The 18,771-nt window shown below is 42.3% G+C and overlaps 1 protein-coding gene across 2 annotated transcripts in view; it reads right to left on the reverse strand.

The window, feature by feature from the left end:
* Positions 1–18,771, reverse strand: part of ARMC8 (armadillo repeat containing 8) — a 75,657-nt gene that overhangs the window by 26,098 nt on the left and 30,788 nt on the right. For both annotated transcript variants that reach the window (XM_058657117.1, XM_058657118.1), the window contains exons 7-12: positions 17,786–17,866; positions 16,309–16,384; positions 16,121–16,211; positions 14,163–14,223; positions 11,820–12,020; positions 9,163–9,258 (exon numbers count right to left, since the gene is read on the reverse strand). In XM_058657117.1, the coding sequence (XP_058513100.1) occupies positions 9,163–9,258; positions 11,820–12,020; positions 14,163–14,223; positions 16,121–16,211; positions 16,309–16,384; positions 17,786–17,866 (606 nt within the window). The remainder of the gene's footprint in view (positions 1–9,162; positions 9,259–11,819; positions 12,021–14,162; positions 14,224–16,120; positions 16,212–16,308; positions 16,385–17,785; positions 17,867–18,771) is intronic.

Consider the following 18,771-nt stretch of genomic DNA (forward strand, 5'->3'; position numbering starts at 1 on the left):
CTGAGAAATACTCTCAGCATGGGTAACATGGACCCAAGCAAAATTTCAAAGAGGCTCCCAGTATGTTCGCTGGTCACAATCATCCAAAAATATACATTTACCAAAAGACAGGACTATTAAAACAATAATGTAGGCATTTTAATAAAGTGTCTCGGAGTATAGCTATAGACTGCAAGTCCTTGAAATTGCATAGCAGTATGAAAACTTCTGATTTTTACACAACAGATAGGCCAGAAGATTCTGCAAGCTAAGTACAGGCTCCTTTCCAAAGTTAGGCTGATGCTACAAAGACATAGGGAGAGGGAGGAGTCTGGTGATTAGAAACAAAATGAGCAGCTAAAGCAGTAAAATCAAATGTCACTGAGAAGATCTGGTATGTAATTTTGAGCGATCACTTGACCCCTCTCCAGCACCCAGTAAAATGAAAGGATACAGCAATGTTGACTTTACCTCCAATTGTTTGCAATCAGCAGTGAACAAAACTCTTTCTGGATAAAACTATCACACTGTTCAGAAGCAAGTGGGAAGGAAGGCAGAAGCAGCGACCACAGGCGGCACAGGTCTATTCAGGGTGCTTTGCTGCTTGATCTGATGGCAGCAGGAGGCCTTGAGGAATGGCTGCAGCCACGGGAAGGCAGGGGACACCCACTGCCAAAACCAGAGCTCACCACTGATCAGGAAGGACCACTGTGGACGTGCTCCGGCCAGCGCACATACAGAACCGTTACTGCCCAGTCAGTGCTACACCCACACAGTGAGCAGCTCCGAGCTTTCCCTTCAGTCTCCTGAAACCTTGCGAATGGGAGGACAGCTGTAAGATGCCTGGCAAATTCTCCCCAAGTGAAAAGATAAAACAGCAGGGCTTTGGGCACAAGCTGCCCGTCTTAGACCACAGTCTCTGAGGATGTCTGCAATAGCAAGCTGCGGTTTCTAAATGAGCTTTCAAGGAAAGAAGTTACGGTTCTAGAAAGCATGTTAAACTGCCCGATTCATCTACTCCATCAAGAACCTCAGTCTTTATAACAGGAACCCCATACTGCAGTCCAAAAGGGCATGCTGAGACCAAGTGCACGAGCGGTATGATCTAAGCAGGCTTTGCCAGCCTTGAGGATCGTGATTCTGTCGGCTATGCGGATAAAAAAAGCTATTACACTGAATGCACTGACTAACATGAGGGAAGAAGTATGATGATAAGACAGGAAAAGGTTCCAAATTGACTTCACAGAAGTTTTCAGCTCAGCAGGGAGCAATGTGGTCGTGGCTACTGTCACAGTCCTTTGACACATACAACTAACACAGCAGCAGACAGCTCTTCAGGCCTGGGGCTGCAAAGTCAAGAGCATTAAGACGTGTGTCCAAGATGCCTTTAGTGACTGCCAGTGCCGAGCCCTAAAGCCTTGAGATGGAGAGCGCCAAGTCCCAGTCATGCAGAAGCATCTCAGACCCTCCCAGCAGCAGCAGCAAAGCAAACTGCAATTAGACTCATTGGTTACTTGGTTCCTCGTTGGAGGTTTCCCAGCCAAAGCTCAGCAAACGCACCTTGTGGCAAAGCTGGTGGGATATGCTTTAAAACAGCGTCCAGCCAGAAGGGGTCCTGATGATGAGCTCAATCCTGAATGGAAAGGCCATCTCTTTTACTGCTTTGTGGCAGGCATGGGCTGTGAGGTTAACTACAGAACTACATCACAGCGTTGGGCAGGTGTTTGGTAAGGCAGTTGGGACATTTCCTGAGCACCCACATCTCCAAACAGTATATGGGCTCAAGCCTTGTTTGTGCCTCTGGAACCCAGCTTCCTACTCACTAACGAGCACTCTGGGAGTCTCAGACACCTGAGGGGATGGGCCAAGAGTTTTGGCTTCTGCTACCCACACAGGAGACCTGGACTGAGCCCCCAGTTCTTGGATTCACTCGCTTCAGCCACTGTCATTGTCTGAGGAGTGAACCAGCAGATGGAAGAGCTCCAACTCTGCTTCTCCTTCTTTCTCTGTAAATCTGTTTTTCAAATAAGTAAATCTTTCAAGATGAAGGTTCATGACTGTACTTTTGGGTTTGCCTTGCTTCCTTTAAAAAACAAGTAAAGAAATGAATAAATGAACTGTTTGGTCATCAACATGTAGAATATAATACTAAACCTTATCCTATTAAAACGGCAGCTTTCATCTAATTTGTTTAGGGCCTATCACATGCTATAACCATTCAGAAGGATCGGCATGAGGGAAGCATCCAGAACGTGCCACAGAGCAGGCACTGGTTCTGCCTTTCTGAACTCACTAAAGCCCGCTCCCCCAAGCCTCTGTCTCTCACCCTCCCAGCACTGGCAGCACACTGAGGCAAATGGACAGTCGACATAACCACACAGGATAGACAATGTCTTGTGAAAAGGACAGACAGAAAGTATTTTAGGCTTTGTGAGCCACCAAATTCTGTAAAAACTACTTAACCTGCTGTTCTAGTGCAGAACAGACACAGGCAACACAGAAACAAACAAAATAACTGAGTTGCAATGTGGCTTTACAGATGGAACTTGGAATGAACTATCTGTGCATTAAAAATATTACTCTTCTTAAAATTTCTCCTAATCATTCAAAATGCAAAATCATGATTATTTCATGAGCCAAACACTTCTGCAGGTGATCCGTACTTCCAGGTGTACAAGCTGCCTGCCCTGTGCTACCAGCTTTAATTACAGGAAAGAAGGTAGCTGCTGTTCGGATTCTTCGTCACACACTTGATTCTTCCAAGGTCAATGACTCTGAAAACACTTCATTCTACCAAACATTTCATTTAGTTCCAGACAGAACATTCTTGAAAATTCAACAAATTCATTTTAGCTTTATGGATCTAAGAACGACCATATTTTAGCCCATTTTTTGGTTTATAAGACATCTATTTTTAAAATAGGTTACAAACAACTTACAAAATAATCTGTATTTTATACTTGAAAAAAACTAAAACTTAAGCAGTAACCATACTACAAACACTATAGCATTCTACTTTATATCTACATTTAATGAAAGTTCAGAATAAAAATTGTTTACCAAATGTTTCTATGGTTTACATAGCATTATCACCCCCAGGCTGCTTCTCTCAGCTGCTGACACTGGAGACCAGCGCGACCCCTGGCCTGTCCACGTCGTCGCTCAGGATACTTACCGCCGTGGGCCGCGCCGTGAGCCGCGCCGTGAGCCACGCCGCGGCGCTCCTTTACAGCGCTTGGAGGGTTAGCCTTAAGCAGATGCCTGACGGTTCAACCACACATGAAGCCAAGGACCGTGCTGTGGGCGAGCACGCTGCTATGGAGCAGAGAGCTGCTTGCGGGGAGGCACGGAGAGCGCCCCATGCCCAGGGTCGTATTTGACATGCAGCCTACAGATTAGGAATAGCTCTTCGGGTCATCCGATTTTATGGCAGAGATAACTACAGATCTCTGACATGGTGACCATTCACAATGACTGAGCTGCAAACATATTTTTTAAATTGTGCTAATGAAACACTTATATCATTACTCAGAACAACTAAAAGTACAATCACACGATAAAAAACAAAGCAATGATATTAAGCTTTGCAGACAGCAGCAAGAAAAACTAAAAGTTTCAAAATATACCTTAAAGTCCCATAGCACCCAAATATAGAAAAAAGTTTCATTTGTTTAAAACATGAGCATAGGGCCTGGCGCAGTAGCCTAGCAGCTAGAGCCCTCGCCTTGAATGAGCCGGGATCCCATACGGGTGCTGGTTCTAATCCCAGCAGCTCCGTTTCCCACCCAGCTCCCTGCTGTGGCCTGGGAAAGCAGTCGAGGACGGCCCAAAGCCTTGGGATCCTGCACCCACGTGGGAGACCCAGAGGAGGCTCCAGGCTCCTGGCTCCTAGCTTTGGGTGGCGCAGCTCGAACCATTGTGGCCACTTGGGGAGTAATCAGCAGACGGAAGATCTTCCTCTCTGTCTCTCTTCCTCTCTGTATATCTGACTTTCTAATAAAAATGAACAAATTAAAAAACAAAAACAAAAACATATTTGGAATGCAGTTTCATAAAAATGACGATCCTTCAGAGAAATGACAACGATGGACAGTTATACTGGATAACTAAAGCAGGATAAAACTAGACAGAATTTGGCCTCCTTAAGACATGTTAGCGATTGTCCTAGTCAATTATTGATATGCACTGTATGTTTATGTAAAACCCCTTCTTCGCAAATCCTACGTACATCCCCAAAGTTGTTCACTTTTTCTTCTAATATGTAAAAATATAAGGTAGCAATTTATATCCGTTGAACAAATTCACTTAAGGCATTCTAAAAAATGCTTCCATTTATTAAGCAAGTTTAATGTGGCAAACACTGTCAAACTATATTAAACACATTACATCTTATATTTACAATTTCAGTTGTTACTTTTGCTGGGACAAAGAAGAAATAAAACAAATTGTTAATATTCACTCTGCCTTTGTTATTTTTCTCTGCTTATATGTCTCCCAAGGGGGAAAAAGCTTGAATCTGAAAAGAAAATCAGCCCATCTTTGGTTCCTTCTGCCCTCCTGTCACTGAAAGTCACCTCACCCCAACCCCACACGCAAGACAAACAAAACCTTTAAAGACTTCATGTTTTCAATTGCTTAAAATGTAAAATAAAAGGCATTTAAAAAGCATTAAAATGGCAAAAATTAAGCTATTAAATTTCAAGTTAACTGAAGGATAAGCATCCTAGGTAGCAATATGTTGATTTTAATTTATTACCAATAATTCTTGGAGTCTCAGTAAATTCTCTCCAATAATTTCAGACTTTCCTCTGATTTACTGAGGTTTTATTTTAAATGAAGAGTTTCTGAGGTTACATCTTCTCCCCTACCTATTCAATGGGCAGCTTATATAATATCAACAGTTCAATCAGTATATGTAGAATTCAGTGTAACAGTGGTCTTAAAAACCAGACATCAGCAAGTGGGAAGATAACATTTTACATAGTTACAAAAACCACTATACAGAATAGGTTGATGACTAAGAATCAAGTCAATTTCTATAAACCAAACCATTTTTTCGCGCCTAGAGAACATGGAGAGGGTTATGGTCAGAGTGATGAGCACGTTCTCTCTGATCTACACTGAAGTGAGCAGCCCAGCCTGAGACACCTGCCTCTCTCCACACAGGAACGGCCTGCCCTCCACGCTGAGTCAGAGCAAAGCCCCTTGCTGTATGACCAGCTGTGGAACTCTCCATTTCACATTTCTTCTCATCTCCATCTCTCTCTCTCTCTCTCTCACACACACACACACACTTGTCAGCGAGGTTAAGACAGTACCTATTGGGCCCGGCGGCGTGGCCTAACGGCTAAAGTCCTCGCCTTGAAAGCCCCGGGATCCCATATGGGCGCCGGTTCTAATCCCGGCAGCTCCACTTCCCATCCAGCTCCCTGCTTGTGGCCTGGGAAAGCAGGAGAGGACGGCCCAATGCATTGGGACCCTGCACCCGCGTGGGAGACCCGGAAGAGGTTCCTGGTTTCCAGCATCGGATTGGCGCGCACCGGCCCGTTGCGGCTCACTTGGGGAGTGAATCATCGGACGGAAGATCTTCCTCTCTGTCTCTCCTCCTCTCTGTATATCTGACTTTGTAATAAAAATAATTCTTAAAAAAAAAAAAAAAGACAGTACCTATTAGACAAGACTATATATAGTTTGATTTGAGTAGTTAATACTATAATCTGGCAATAAGGCTCATCCATTTACTTCACTCACTTTCCAGATTACTACCAATTGTAGATGCTGGAAACTACAGTAATGAAAAAAAAAAAAATCAAATTCTAGCTCCCCAAAAGGGATCTCCTGCTACAATGTCGGCATTGATCATTTAGGCGGAAAGGGTCTAATAGTTAGTAAATACTGTAAGTAATTAACATTTGGACTGTGTTTTTATAAAAAATAAACACATCCCAATTTATTCATTTTCTTCAATTTTAACTTATGATGAGTAGGTAACAACCAGGGTCTTGATAACAGAAAATCTTGGTTATAAAGCAGCACATTCAAAATTATAGAATTAGTTACCACGGCCGTGACTGCATTACTCAACCACTGATGGTGGTGTAGGTACTCTATACATAGTTTGATCGATTTACCTGATATCTTCTTTTCACTGTCCCCTGAAACTCGGCTTGCTCACCAGCACCAAAAAAACACAAATGTGGAATGTTATCACCATAAACTAGACTTCCCCTGCTTGCACTGCTGTAGTTCAGTTATTGCTAGCATAATACTTTCTCCCCTGGCCTCAGTTCCCGCCTCCGCCATCACTGCTCCAACCATAACCCAATCACGGTCAGTTACTGCAGGTGCTTTGAATTCTTCTAAATTTAATGTGGCCAGACTACAACTGTTACCCAATTCAATGAACCTCCATTCTTCTTAGGCTTCTTCTCCCTTTTTACTTCACACACAACGGTAGTGTTTCTCTTTCTCACCTCCAGAGTTCCTTGCACTAACACCTTCCTCTTTTATTCCAGCTGACAAGACACCAAAGAAAAAAATATGGCAACAGAATGATAGAGGATGTAAAGGTAGGACCAGGATACACGCAGATACAGGCATGTTAGCAGGGAATGTCACTCTACATGCTGCCATCTCTGTGCTTAACAGATGGGCTCCAGGAACTGTCCTAGGGCTGCTTTCACCTCAGGGGAGGACAATACGCTGCTCCCAGGCAGGATGGTCAACATGTCACCTACAGGTCATAGTCAGTCTTCAACTGAATTTTGTCTGGTTAGAGAGAAGGGATCAAAAAACAACAACAGAACAGGCCCTTACAAGTCTCTGGAAGCAGAGAGACATTTTCTGGAAGAAAGCAGGCAGGTACCAGTCCCTGGCTTCACAGTGTACTTGTAATTGCCTCTGCTCCCCACTCTTGCTTTCTCTTCTTCCTCTGCCTGCTTTCCTTACTGGGATAGAAAGTATTTACTGTATTTACTGAATTACGTTACCCATTTTTAACTTAAAATAGGGTCTCCTGAGACAAGAAAACATTTTTGTAATTTTAGAGGGGAGCTGGAAGAGGTAGGGAAGAAGTGAAAGTTCCTGAAACTTCTTTCAGAGATTCTCCACTCTTCAACTCAGGGAAATGAAATTCCATCTTGACAAGTACAAACATTGTACTCCAAAAAAATTACATATTGGAGCTTAAATCTTGACACACACAAAAAGAATACAAAGTTCACAGGTGTAAGTATAAAACCGAAAGTGTTGAAGTATAAAATTCAAAGTTTTTGGTGTAGAAAGCAAATAAAAATCTATGTAAACAATTATTTCAACAAAAAAACAGAAATAAATGCATTCAAAGAGTTTGCCATTTTTATACACTGCAAACAAGAATTTTCCATCCCTAAAGCCAGTCTTCAAACTCATTCTTACCACAAAATTTTGTGTTTTCCATTTTACAATCTCTTCAGTAGTTTCTATGTAGTATAACCAATTCTCCAGAAGTAAAATCTCTTTCTAAAGGAACTATATAAACCCCATCGTATAAAAATGTCACAGCATCTTTTCTTCACCACACAGAAAAACTGTAATTAATAATTATAACTTATTCTTTATTAGTCATCTTTCTACAGAAAAGATCAGAAATTAACCTTATCGGAAAAGTATACATATTAAATTACAAGTTTCAATAGACTACTGATTAGACGATTGCAAGTTATTTCTAGCACATATCACAAATAATTCCAAAACAATGATTTATTAACAAAAAAATACAAAGTAATACAAATGGGCATCCTATTTCCCCCATTATGGCCCATCTATCTAGCTCCCTTTCAGTCTAAGACATGGCCTTTGGAGCTATGAAAATAGGACATCTGTTTTCAAAGGGCTTTCATAACCATGTCCAAACTGTTATATATTGAAGCTACGCAGGCCATGTTTATTTAAAAAAGAACTCTTTAACCTACATGAGTCTCCATAAAAGCCTCTCCCCTTGCAATATAACCACGGGCCGAAAAGTCAATCAAACACAACAGAGCTAATGAGTACACACCATGTTAAGTCTTGAAAGAAGTTTACAAGTGAAAACTTCGAGGTGTCAAAATTATTTTTATAGCTATGTACTAAAAACACTTAAGGTTTTAAATATCTTGCCAAATGAACTAAACTGAGACAACTTGGAAAACACTCAGCTTGTGAACTAAAGCTACTTACATATCTATTATTTGAATTTCTTCAAGGATGGTTCTTTTTCAATTCATTTCAACAAACTTAAAAGTTCTTCCATCTTTCTCTTTCTACAGGCCTGAAATATTCTCTGAAATCATGGTAAACTCTTAACACTTTGTGATTGTTCTTACAGAGCTCCTTAAAATGCCAACATAGATGGAGAAATTTCATAAACCATTTTGCTCAATAAATAATGCCCAATTTGTAATTTCTACTATGGCTACTCAAGACAGCACAAGTAGTTTTGCCTAGTAATGATACTAAAAGTTTTGTTTTGAATTTTCTACAAAAGGTTTTGTAGAAGGACCCCGATCAGAGCCTAGGACTACACTCTACCTCTTACTTAAAATTATTCTGATAAAGACATGAGTACAGTGTTAGACTAGGCAGCAGTAACCTAAGGGTGCTAGACCAGTAATACATTTTTTGGGAACTGGAAAATTCAGATGACCATTCACTAAACATAAAATCATCATTCCACAAAGATTTTATTCACATTAAACTTGCACAGTAGCAAAAAAAAAAAAAAAATCAAAACATAAAACTAAGCCACATATCCAAGAACAATGTACAATAGAGATTTGAAGTTCTCAATGGCATTGGAAGATATTTATATAAATAACATTTACAATTCTAGTGTTAGATCTTTCAAGGTGCCTGAAGCTTCACAGTGCTAAAATTGATTTTTATCAGAACACATGCAAAGTGTGCAACACAATAATTCATATTAATGACACACACACAGAAAAGCACGCCAGTTATTTGTCATTCCAGCACGGCCATGCCACTCCACTTCTAAAAGCAAACAAGCCCCAGATGCGGGTCCCATTCATTCTTCAATTCTGCCTTTAGTCACTCTGCTTTAGTAAATCCAGTCACCGTCAGTGCTCTTCACCACGCCTTTCAGGTGGACGTCACTCCCTGCCTGCCGGCTGTCAGCACTGGGGGACGCCCCTCTCCCAGACTCACCTTCTTCCGGATGTCTTCATCATTTGCTCCCAGGGAGGCATAGAGCTTGAACGCAGCCTGGCGGAGTTCATGAGCATGCTTTAAGTCATGATCAAGCTACAGAAAGGAAGTACAGATACGTTGCAAATCAGTCTACAGATTAAATCTTAAACAAAATACCTGAGTGGTGCTGCTGACAACTGTTGCTGTCACTGAATTCTTCAATTACTTCTGGGTTCTGTTCATGCATGACTGTGACCTTGCCGGCTGGTTCTGTCCAGATCTGAAATGCAGTCTACTTCTATTTGGAAGTGAACCCCACAACAATTCACACTAAATAAAAAACTGCTTTATGAATGTCTGAAACCTACAAGTTCCATACTCCTCGATGGTAACTCCAGTGCCATAGAGCTTAGTTACCCAAATGAGTACCTTCTTTTTTTCCAAAGGAGTTACTTGGGAAAGGCACCCTCTTACCCAATGATGCAGATACTGTCCCTAACATTCCAAGACTTTCTTTTGTAAATGTCTTTTTTTTTTTTTTTAAGATTTTATTATTATTGGAAAGCCGGATATACAGAGAGGAGGAGAGACAGAGAGGAAGATCTTCCGTCCGATGATTCACTCCCCAAGTGAGCCGCAACGGGCCGGTGCGCGCCGATCCGAAGCCGGGAACCAGGAACCTCTTCCAGGTCTCCCACGCGGGTGCAGGGTCCCAATGCATTGGGCCGTCCTCTCCTGCTTTCCCAGGCCACAAGCAGGGAGCTGGATGGGAAGTGGAGCTGCCGGGATTAGAACCGGCGCCCATATGGGATCCCGGGGCGTTCAAGGCGAGGACTTTAGCCGCTAGGCCACGCCGCCGGGCCCTGTAAATGTCTTGAAAGCACCAACTGACATACCAGCTAGAAAGTGTTGAGACTTGGTATTGTTTTATCAATGAACAGTTTTAAGTTAAATGTCACTGTGGTTTTTGAAGATGAGAAAAATTTAAGTAGGAAACATAATTTTCACTAACAAGAAACCACACACACACCATAATAGAAAGAAAAGCCATTTATAGAGTAGCTCTGAAGGCAATTCTTAAACCGTTCCAAAATGAGTGGATTTCACAGAGGTTTTTTGTTTTTTTTAATCTATCAAGGCCAATTATAGAGATGGATCACCGGGGGAACATTCCAACATACAACATCAGTTCTGTAAGCTCCAAACTATACTCCAGTTATAATTTACATATAGCCATGTGAGAATGTCTATGAATCTAGTACGTATACGTTCATAGTCAGAAACCTTTAGACAATCCATCACCATAATTAAAGGTGACAAAATCAACTTAAGTGTTGCATTGGGAGAGCATTATAAAAATAATATCCCAGTTTTTCTGTGATGAAAATGAAATATAAACATTCTAAGACATAACCTACAGATTAAATAATTTTCACATACTTAAGTTAGTGTCTTTAAAACCATGTTTCCTCACTCTCTGGCTCATCACAGCATCTGCTGCCTTTGTGGCATGATCACTCCAAGGTGTGCGGGAGGCCATGGCAGGGCTTAGTCACAGGTTCTGGGACTTCTGTCAGAGCTGGCAAATAGCCAGTGCACCTCATTAATGTAACTCTCAATACAGGTTCTTTGCAGGTACTTCCTGACAGAAGAGACATATCCTTAGCAGTTTGTTTTCTCTTCAACATTAAATGCCAAGTAAACAACTGTCTTCTGAATGAGAATCTTGCAACTCAGAATTCAGAAACATAGGGGAAGCCATGAGAACTATTCCCATGGAACAACGGTGTTCCAAGCAGTCACGTTCAGGAAACAGTACCAGCTCCTGGTTAAGAGGCAATGTTCTCCATCATGACCTTACGCAATACCTTACGCTTAAGAAAAATGGATGACAAACAGGCCAAGAAGTAACAGGTTAAAAGAATACTGACTTACTCTAAGGAAGGCATAATTTAGTCATCAACAGTCCCCAGATACTAAATTACAATACTATGAAACCCCAAAATGAAGGAAAAGACAGGAATAGGTAGCAGGAAAAAATTATTTTGATGGAGAATAAAGTTTGATCATTCAGTCTCTGTAACGAAAAGATCAGAGACGCTAAGCCACTGCCTGGGCTGCCACAGAGCGCAGGGCAGCACCTGCGCCACGCTTGGCCACCAGCCCAGCTCCCTTTCTCACATCCCAGAGGGCAGCAGGTGATGGCAGCAGGTGATGGCAGCAGGTGATGGCTCAGCTGAGCCTCTGCCTCTGACACGGCAGACTGGACTGAGTGTCAGCCTCCAGGCCAGGGCCTGGCTCCACTGACCGGTGCAGGTGTAGGGGGAGTGAACAGTGGCTGGTTGCTGTCTCTTTGCCTTGCAACCAACACACAGAGATCTTCCTTGATATAAAGAATGAGAATACAGCAACAGAGATGATTCTGTGGCCTTGACTAGGATTAGACAATGTGATAAAATGTCAATACTCAAAGACTGTGCTATCTGGGGGTTTAAGTGGGTGTTTAAGTATGTAATTTTCTTCTTTCCTGCTTACCTGCTTAGCAAATACCCTACAAACAATACTAGTCATATAATCAAAGATAAATGACTCTCCTATTTGGAATGGTTTTGTACTGTAATTATTAATTGGTTCACAGTTGCGAGCAGTGTGTGGCTGAAGAGCAGATGACGTACCCTCTTAATGTCCGTGATGGCACTCACTGAGCTGGGGTACTTGAAATAGTCGGCAAGCATGGCAATGAGGTGGTCCGTCACGCTGGCGATCCTCTGCAGCTCGACATCAGGCTCGATGAGATAGGCGAGCGTCTCGGCTCCTTCAACTCTCTCCTCCAGCAGTCTCTCCTTACTGCACATCCGGACCAAGCACGGCAGCGTCTGGAAGGCAGTGAGATCATCACTGGGTTTTTGGTGAAGGTAAAATCTTGACGCGTAGATCATGACCCAACCAGCTCAGAGGCTTTTCATTGGGAGTTATGTCTGCGACCAGTATCCCCTCTACTGCTTTTCAGCAAAAGATTCTTCAAGAAGGAAAACCAAAATTCAGTACCGATTAATCACCTGTGCTAACATTCTTAACCGTACACTGAGGTATGTCGACAGACTCTTAACATCTGTGATGTAAGACTGAAACTTAAATCTTAAAAACAACCTTCAAGAATCCCTAGCAAATCATGTGCGATGGCTTTATTCACCTACATATTTATTTACCTAAAAGAGATCCAGCAATTGAATCAGGAATGATTTTGCCATAAAAGCATGCAATCTTTTCCTTAGTTAATACGGTTGGGTGCCTTTTTTGGCTTGGGAATTTGTATCTATAGTTGCAAAAACAAAACACAGCCTTAACAATTCAGTGTCTTCACCACTTCTCAGAGTCCACCACTTGTCCCAAAACGGGAGTCATGTGTTTGAGTGACAGCTGCTCGCTTTCTCCAAGAATGTGCTGGAATGATTATGATATCTAATAATCCAAGTTTCCTTCTGAGGCCCTTCAAAGCTCTTGGCAGCGGTCCTGGTAACTTATCTACATTTGGTCTGAACAAAAACATGTATTTACTATTTTTAAGGCTTTAATGAGTAATATGAAAATACATATTAAAGCAGAATTATACGAAGCTTTGCTCAATGATCATAGTAAACTGTGTTTTCTTCTACTGTTTAGTTCCTACTATATGTTTACCACAACATTTAATACTTTATTGCTGACTAATGATTTCCCATTAGGCTAGTTTAGGTTTTATACTTCAACTCTAGGCTTTGAATGGGGAGGGCCTTCTCTTTTTGTCTTAATAGTACTATTTATCAAAATCATAAATTGATGCTTCCTGAATTTAATGCCCCCAAGTACATCATAAAGAATACTATTGGGCTGGGGGTAGTGGCTTAGGCGGCTAGTACTCTGCCTGCAGCACTGTCCTCCCATATGGATGTGGGTTCGAGTCCTGGCTGCTTCATGTCTGATCCAGCTGCGTGTTAGTGGTCTGTGAAGACAATGGAGGACAGCCGAGTCCTTGGGCTGCTGCTCCCACAGGGGAGACTGGGAGAAGCTCCTAGCTTCCGCCGTAACAGCGAGCAATAGAAGACCTCTCTCCGTAGCTTTCCTTCTTCCCTCCGTAAATCTGCCTCTCAAAGAAGCATTAAAACAAAACAAACCAAAAGAAAACTAACTTATTACCATTGAGGAATAAAAGGAGAGCAAGAGAAGTCAGTAAGCCAGGTTCACCTGCAGGAAAGCCCTTAGCACTCCAGGCTGAGCTGCTCACTTAGAGAGGTCCTGAGATCTGCTTAAACGAACTACTTACCAACAACTAAAATAATCGTTGGTTTTCCTAAGGCTCTTTTATCTTTTCCCTTTATCTAACATTTGTAAAATAACACATAATTAATCCTGTATACTTTTTTTGCTCTTTATAGATAATAAAACATTTTAATATACTCAATATATATTATCTTCATAATATCCTTTGGGATAGACGAGCAAGAATTACTGCCTCCGTTTTCCTAAGGAGGCACCAGAAGAGTCAGGGACATCGCGCAGAACAGCAGGGACAGTGCTACGCCAGAGGCGGGTCTCAGGACACTTCGGGCGGTTCAGGTTCCCTCTGACATCCCACCATGACAACTATTTCATGTGCACCTGGTTAGTCCCTCAGTCTCGGTTTTAAGAGGATACAGTGTTTAGATGCACAGCTGGTAAACTACCTACAAAGCCATACTACAAACCCAATAACAAACAGAGATTAAAATGCATTTTTTATTTCACTTGAATTTCATATACTCTCAGGATTTCTACATTTTCTTAATTATCATAAGATGAAAAAGTTGTGACAAGAAACAAAGTATTTTGCTTTGCTATTGAAAACACATCTAGAACTAATTTTTAAAAACTATAAGGCAGACATATTTTATGCCACATCTACATCTAAAAAATACATAAAAAGTAGGAATGCTGTTAGACATACTTAATATTTATATAACTGTAATTTCCAGGTTTTCAGAGGGAATTCATCAGTTTACCTTTAACACAATACAGCTGTCATCTGTCCGAATCGCTCCTGCTCTGCACATGTAAGTTAAACTGCAATGAGATGACAAAAATAAGTTTTAACTCAAATTTTAAAGATTTAAAAATTATCTGCCTTTGAAATTTACATTAAAAAAAACTATCATTTACTTTTATGTCCCACCCCCAATTTATTTATTTTTAAAGTTTCTGTTACAGGGCAGGGAAGAGAGGAGAGAAACACAATCTTTCATTCTCTGGTTCACTCCCCAGGTAATTCCAAAAGCCAGTGCTAGACCAGGCTGCAGCCAGGAGCGTCTCCGGGCCTCCCCCATGGGTGGCAGGTACCCAAATACTTTTTTTTGCTGCCGCTTTTCCAAAGCCGCCTGCTGGGAGCTGGATCAGGAGTGCAGCATGCCAGCCACAACTGGCACCCATGCGTGAGATGCTGGCATCACAGGCAGGCAGCAGCTTTACTCACGATGCCACAATGCCATCCCCCTATTATCACATAGCTTGAGCAAGATTTTGACATTTCCTTATCTGAAGTTCAATCTAATAATGGAGGAAAACTCACATACATAAATAGATACTAAGGCAAATATTAACAACGAAAAATGCAGCAAACTATTTAAAAAATAAGTAACCTAACAAATGAAGACATTTTGAAGCTTGGACACTAAATACCTGTGAATTCTTTATGCTTTTCTCCATATTATACATTTCAAATTTTCTATAATAAAAAGAGAGGATCATTGCAAATAAAAGACCAACAAAGTAGCTCAGTTTATAAATGAAATTGAATAGTAGTACAGAATACACTGACAGTATAATCCATCCATCCATCCATCCATCAAAAGCTATGCTGGCATGGGCACTGGCCTGTCGGCTCAAAGGCCAGTGAAGACATGCACATCCCCTATCGCACATCTGACACCTGCCTCAGCCCTGCACAGATGCTGAGAGGCAGTGCTACCAGTTCAGCAGCCCAACTCCCTGACACCCAGGCCGCAACCTGGTGCACTGTGGGTATTTGGAGAGTAAGCTAGTGGTGGAAAGTCACCAGGAAAAAACTAGAACACTTTGTTTTGGTTTTTGAAAAAATTATACAAAAACAGGAAAATCTCTTACTTATATTGTAGAAGGTTGAGATTTTTGTGGCTGTTACTATTCACGGGTGATTCACTGAGAACCTCCAATTCTCTTGGAGAACCACAGTTGTACTTAGCACAGAACCATATATAACAGGTACTCACGAACATGTATGTTGACATATTGGTAATTACCGGACATACAAGAGCCAGCAATGTAAACTTTACATTATCTTACAGCATATCACACATCTAAGACTGATTTCTACTTGTTTTTCTAAACATAAAAAAGACATTCTCAGAAATCATCCCCTGCCTATTAACTTCCATTAATTCTAAATAAAGGATGCAACAATTTTCTGTAGATGGGTCTCTGAAAAGATGAGAACTCCTGTTGGGCATACCATGAGTAACAGTAATCAATTCTGCAGCAATCCTCGGCACAGGAGTGCATGCCCCCTGAGCCACCTGCCTTCCACTGTTCCCGAGCCTGGGCTCCAGGCTGGGCTCCACTTCTGACTGTACTTTCCTGCTACTGCACGCCCTGCAGCAGCAGGTGGCGGCCCAAGCACTTAAGTTCCTTCCAGTGACATGGGAGACCTGGATGGAGCGCCAGGTTCTTGGCATTAGCCCTCCTCTGTCTTGGCTCTTGTCACATTTGGGGAGTGAACCAGTAGATGTAAGATTTTTGTCTGTTTCTCTACCTTTCAAACGAGAAACTTAAAAACAGACTTCCATTTAGCAAGAAATGAGACAACCACATAACTTTCAAATTTCAAAGCCGCAGAACAAGAGGGACTGACGGTAAGCAAATGGGCCATCCAGGAATTGTCTAAACTGGATGAAGCCCTGCCCTCCTTCCGGACGGACGCGAGCTGTACCATTTGGCTGCAGTGAGCTGCATCTCCACCGGCTGGTCCCTCTGCAGCATCTTGACAAAGATCTGCGGCAGCAGCTCTCCACCAACCAGCACTACGAGAAGCACACAGACAGCGGGGTCACGTGGATGCTCTGCATCGAGGAAGTTCCTAAACTGAATCTTGTAGCTGCATGGAACGTGTCTGCCTACCGTTAACCAGGGTCATCGACACCTGGGGGTTTTCAAAAGCTAAAACAGAGAAGCACTTCAAAGCCTGCATTCGAACCTGTAACAATAAAAGGAAAATGCACTTATTTAATTTTCAAATGTAATTTTAATGTCTCAGAATCTAAACTCTTCCTCTGAAAAAATAACCATGTAAATCTGCTTAAAATGCTAAAAAGAAGGATCAACAAAATGGCAATAATATTTGTGTTATCTGAAGAGTACAGTGTAAAGAATTATACATGGGCCCGGTGGCATGGCCTAGCGGCTAAAGTCCTCGCCTTGAAAGCCCCGGGATCCCATATGGGCGCCGGTTCTAATCCCGGCAGCTCCACTTCCCATCCAGCTCCCTGCTTGTGGCCTGGGAAAGCAGGAGAGGACGGCCCAATGCATTGGGACACTGCACCCGCGTGGGAGACCCGGAAGAGGTTCCTGGTTCCCGGCTTTGGATCGGCGCGCATCGGCCCGTTGCAGCTCACTTGGGGAGTGAATCATCGGACGGAAGATCTTCCTCTCTGTCTCTCCTCCTCTCTGTATATCTGGCTGTAATAAAAAAAATGAATAAATCTTTAAAAAAAAAAAAAAAAGAATTATACAAACATTAAAATCAATTTTGAAGTAATAGAAAAGAAAAAAAGGGGCCCAGCATGATAGCCTAATGGCTAAAGTCTTCCCCTTGCACACTCCAGGATCCCATATGGATCCCAGTTCTAGTCCAGCCGCCATGCTTCCCATCCAGCTCCCTGCTTGTGGCCTGGGAAAGCAGGAGAGGACGGCCCAAAGCCTTGGGACCCTGCACCGTGTGAGACCCGGAAGAGGTTCCTGGCTCCTGGCTTTGCATCGGCTCAGCTCCAGCTGTTGCAGCTACTTGGGGAGTGAATCAGCACACAGATCTTTCTTTCTGTCTCTCCTCCACTCTGTAAATCTGAATTTCCAATTTAAAAAAAAAAAATCTAAAAAAAAAAAAGAAAAGAAAAAAGTAGCAAAAAAAAAAAAAAAAAAGTATAGTGCTTCACTGTTGCTGGGGGTGTGGGGTACTCAGTCACTGTGGGGGTCAGCCCAGCGGGGTCAGTGACCTAGCATATGACCCAGCTATCCCCTTCTGGGACTACATCCAAAGGCAGGGAAATGCGCATCTGAGAAAGTGACCTGCAATTCCACAATGGTGAAGACCTAGGGACAACCTGTCAAAAGGACGGCTAAAGAAACTGTGCTACTCAGCCATCAGAAAGAATGAAATTCTATTTGTAACAAAATGGTTCCAACTAGAGACCATTATGCTCAGGGAAATAAGTCAAACCCCAAAAAACAAATACACATTCTCTCTGAAATTAGGCAAATTTCACGTAAACTACAAGATCAACAGAGAGGTATGTAAAAATGTATATACGTATACTCACCTATGAACCACACTATGATGCCTAGCACACCGAAAAGTGAAGCCATATCTGCAACATCTTACCTTATAGGAGAGTGACGTTAGCAGGTGAGCGATATTCTGGACTGCACCGTGGTTAAATAAAATTGTTTGATGATCTGGCCCCTGTAGCAAAAGAGAACACAAGAATACATTAACAACAATAAAGATTAATCTCAATAAAACTGTACTGGGGCTGGAAATGTGGCTTAAAGGGTTAAGCCACTGCCTATGACATCAGCAAACTATAAGGGTGCCACTGTGATGACCAGCTGCTCCACTTCTGATCCAGCTCACTGCTAACGTGCCTGGGAAAGCAGCGCAGGAGGGCCCAAGTGCTGGGGCACCTGCACCCATGGAGGAGCCCAGGACAAAATTCCTAGTTTCTGGCTTAGTCCTGATACAGTCCCAGCCGCTGCAGCCATTTGAGAAGTGAAACAACAGATGGAAGATCTCTTCAGCTCTCCTCTCTTTGTAAGTCTATCTTTGAAATAAATAAACCTATTTATTTTTGTTAGAAAGGCAGATTTAGAGAGGAAAGACAGAGAGAAAGAACTTCTATCCACGGGTTCACTTCCCAAATGGCTGTAATGGTTGGAGCTAAGCTGATCTGAAGCCAGCAGCTTCCTCCAGGTCTCACGTGTGCACTCAGCGTCCCAAGGCTTTGGATCAACCTCTGCTGCGTTCCCAGGCCTTAAATAGGGAGCTTCATTGGAAGTGATTCAGCTGGGACGACACAAACTGGCACCCCTACAGGATGCATGTGCTGCAAGGCAGAGGATTAGCCAACTGAGCCACTGCACCAGTTCCTCAAATAAATCAATGTTTTTTTTTAATTAAAAAGCTGTATTTACTTGAAAATAGAAAACTACATTCACTGCAGTAGAGTTATGAATTATTTCTTGTTTGCATTACTCATTCAGCAAAGGCAAGGCAGATACTGGCTTCAATTCTACCTAAGGTTACACCCCAGTTCTAAAGGTGCTCCACCCTTAGCTCCCAACGAGGCACAGCCACCCAGCTGGCCCGGG

Source organism: Ochotona princeps, chromosome 30, assembly GCF_030435755.1.
Source record: "Ochotona princeps isolate mOchPri1 chromosome 30, mOchPri1.hap1, whole genome shotgun sequence".
Classification (NCBI taxonomy): Eukaryota; Metazoa; Chordata; class Mammalia; order Lagomorpha; family Ochotonidae; genus Ochotona; species Ochotona princeps.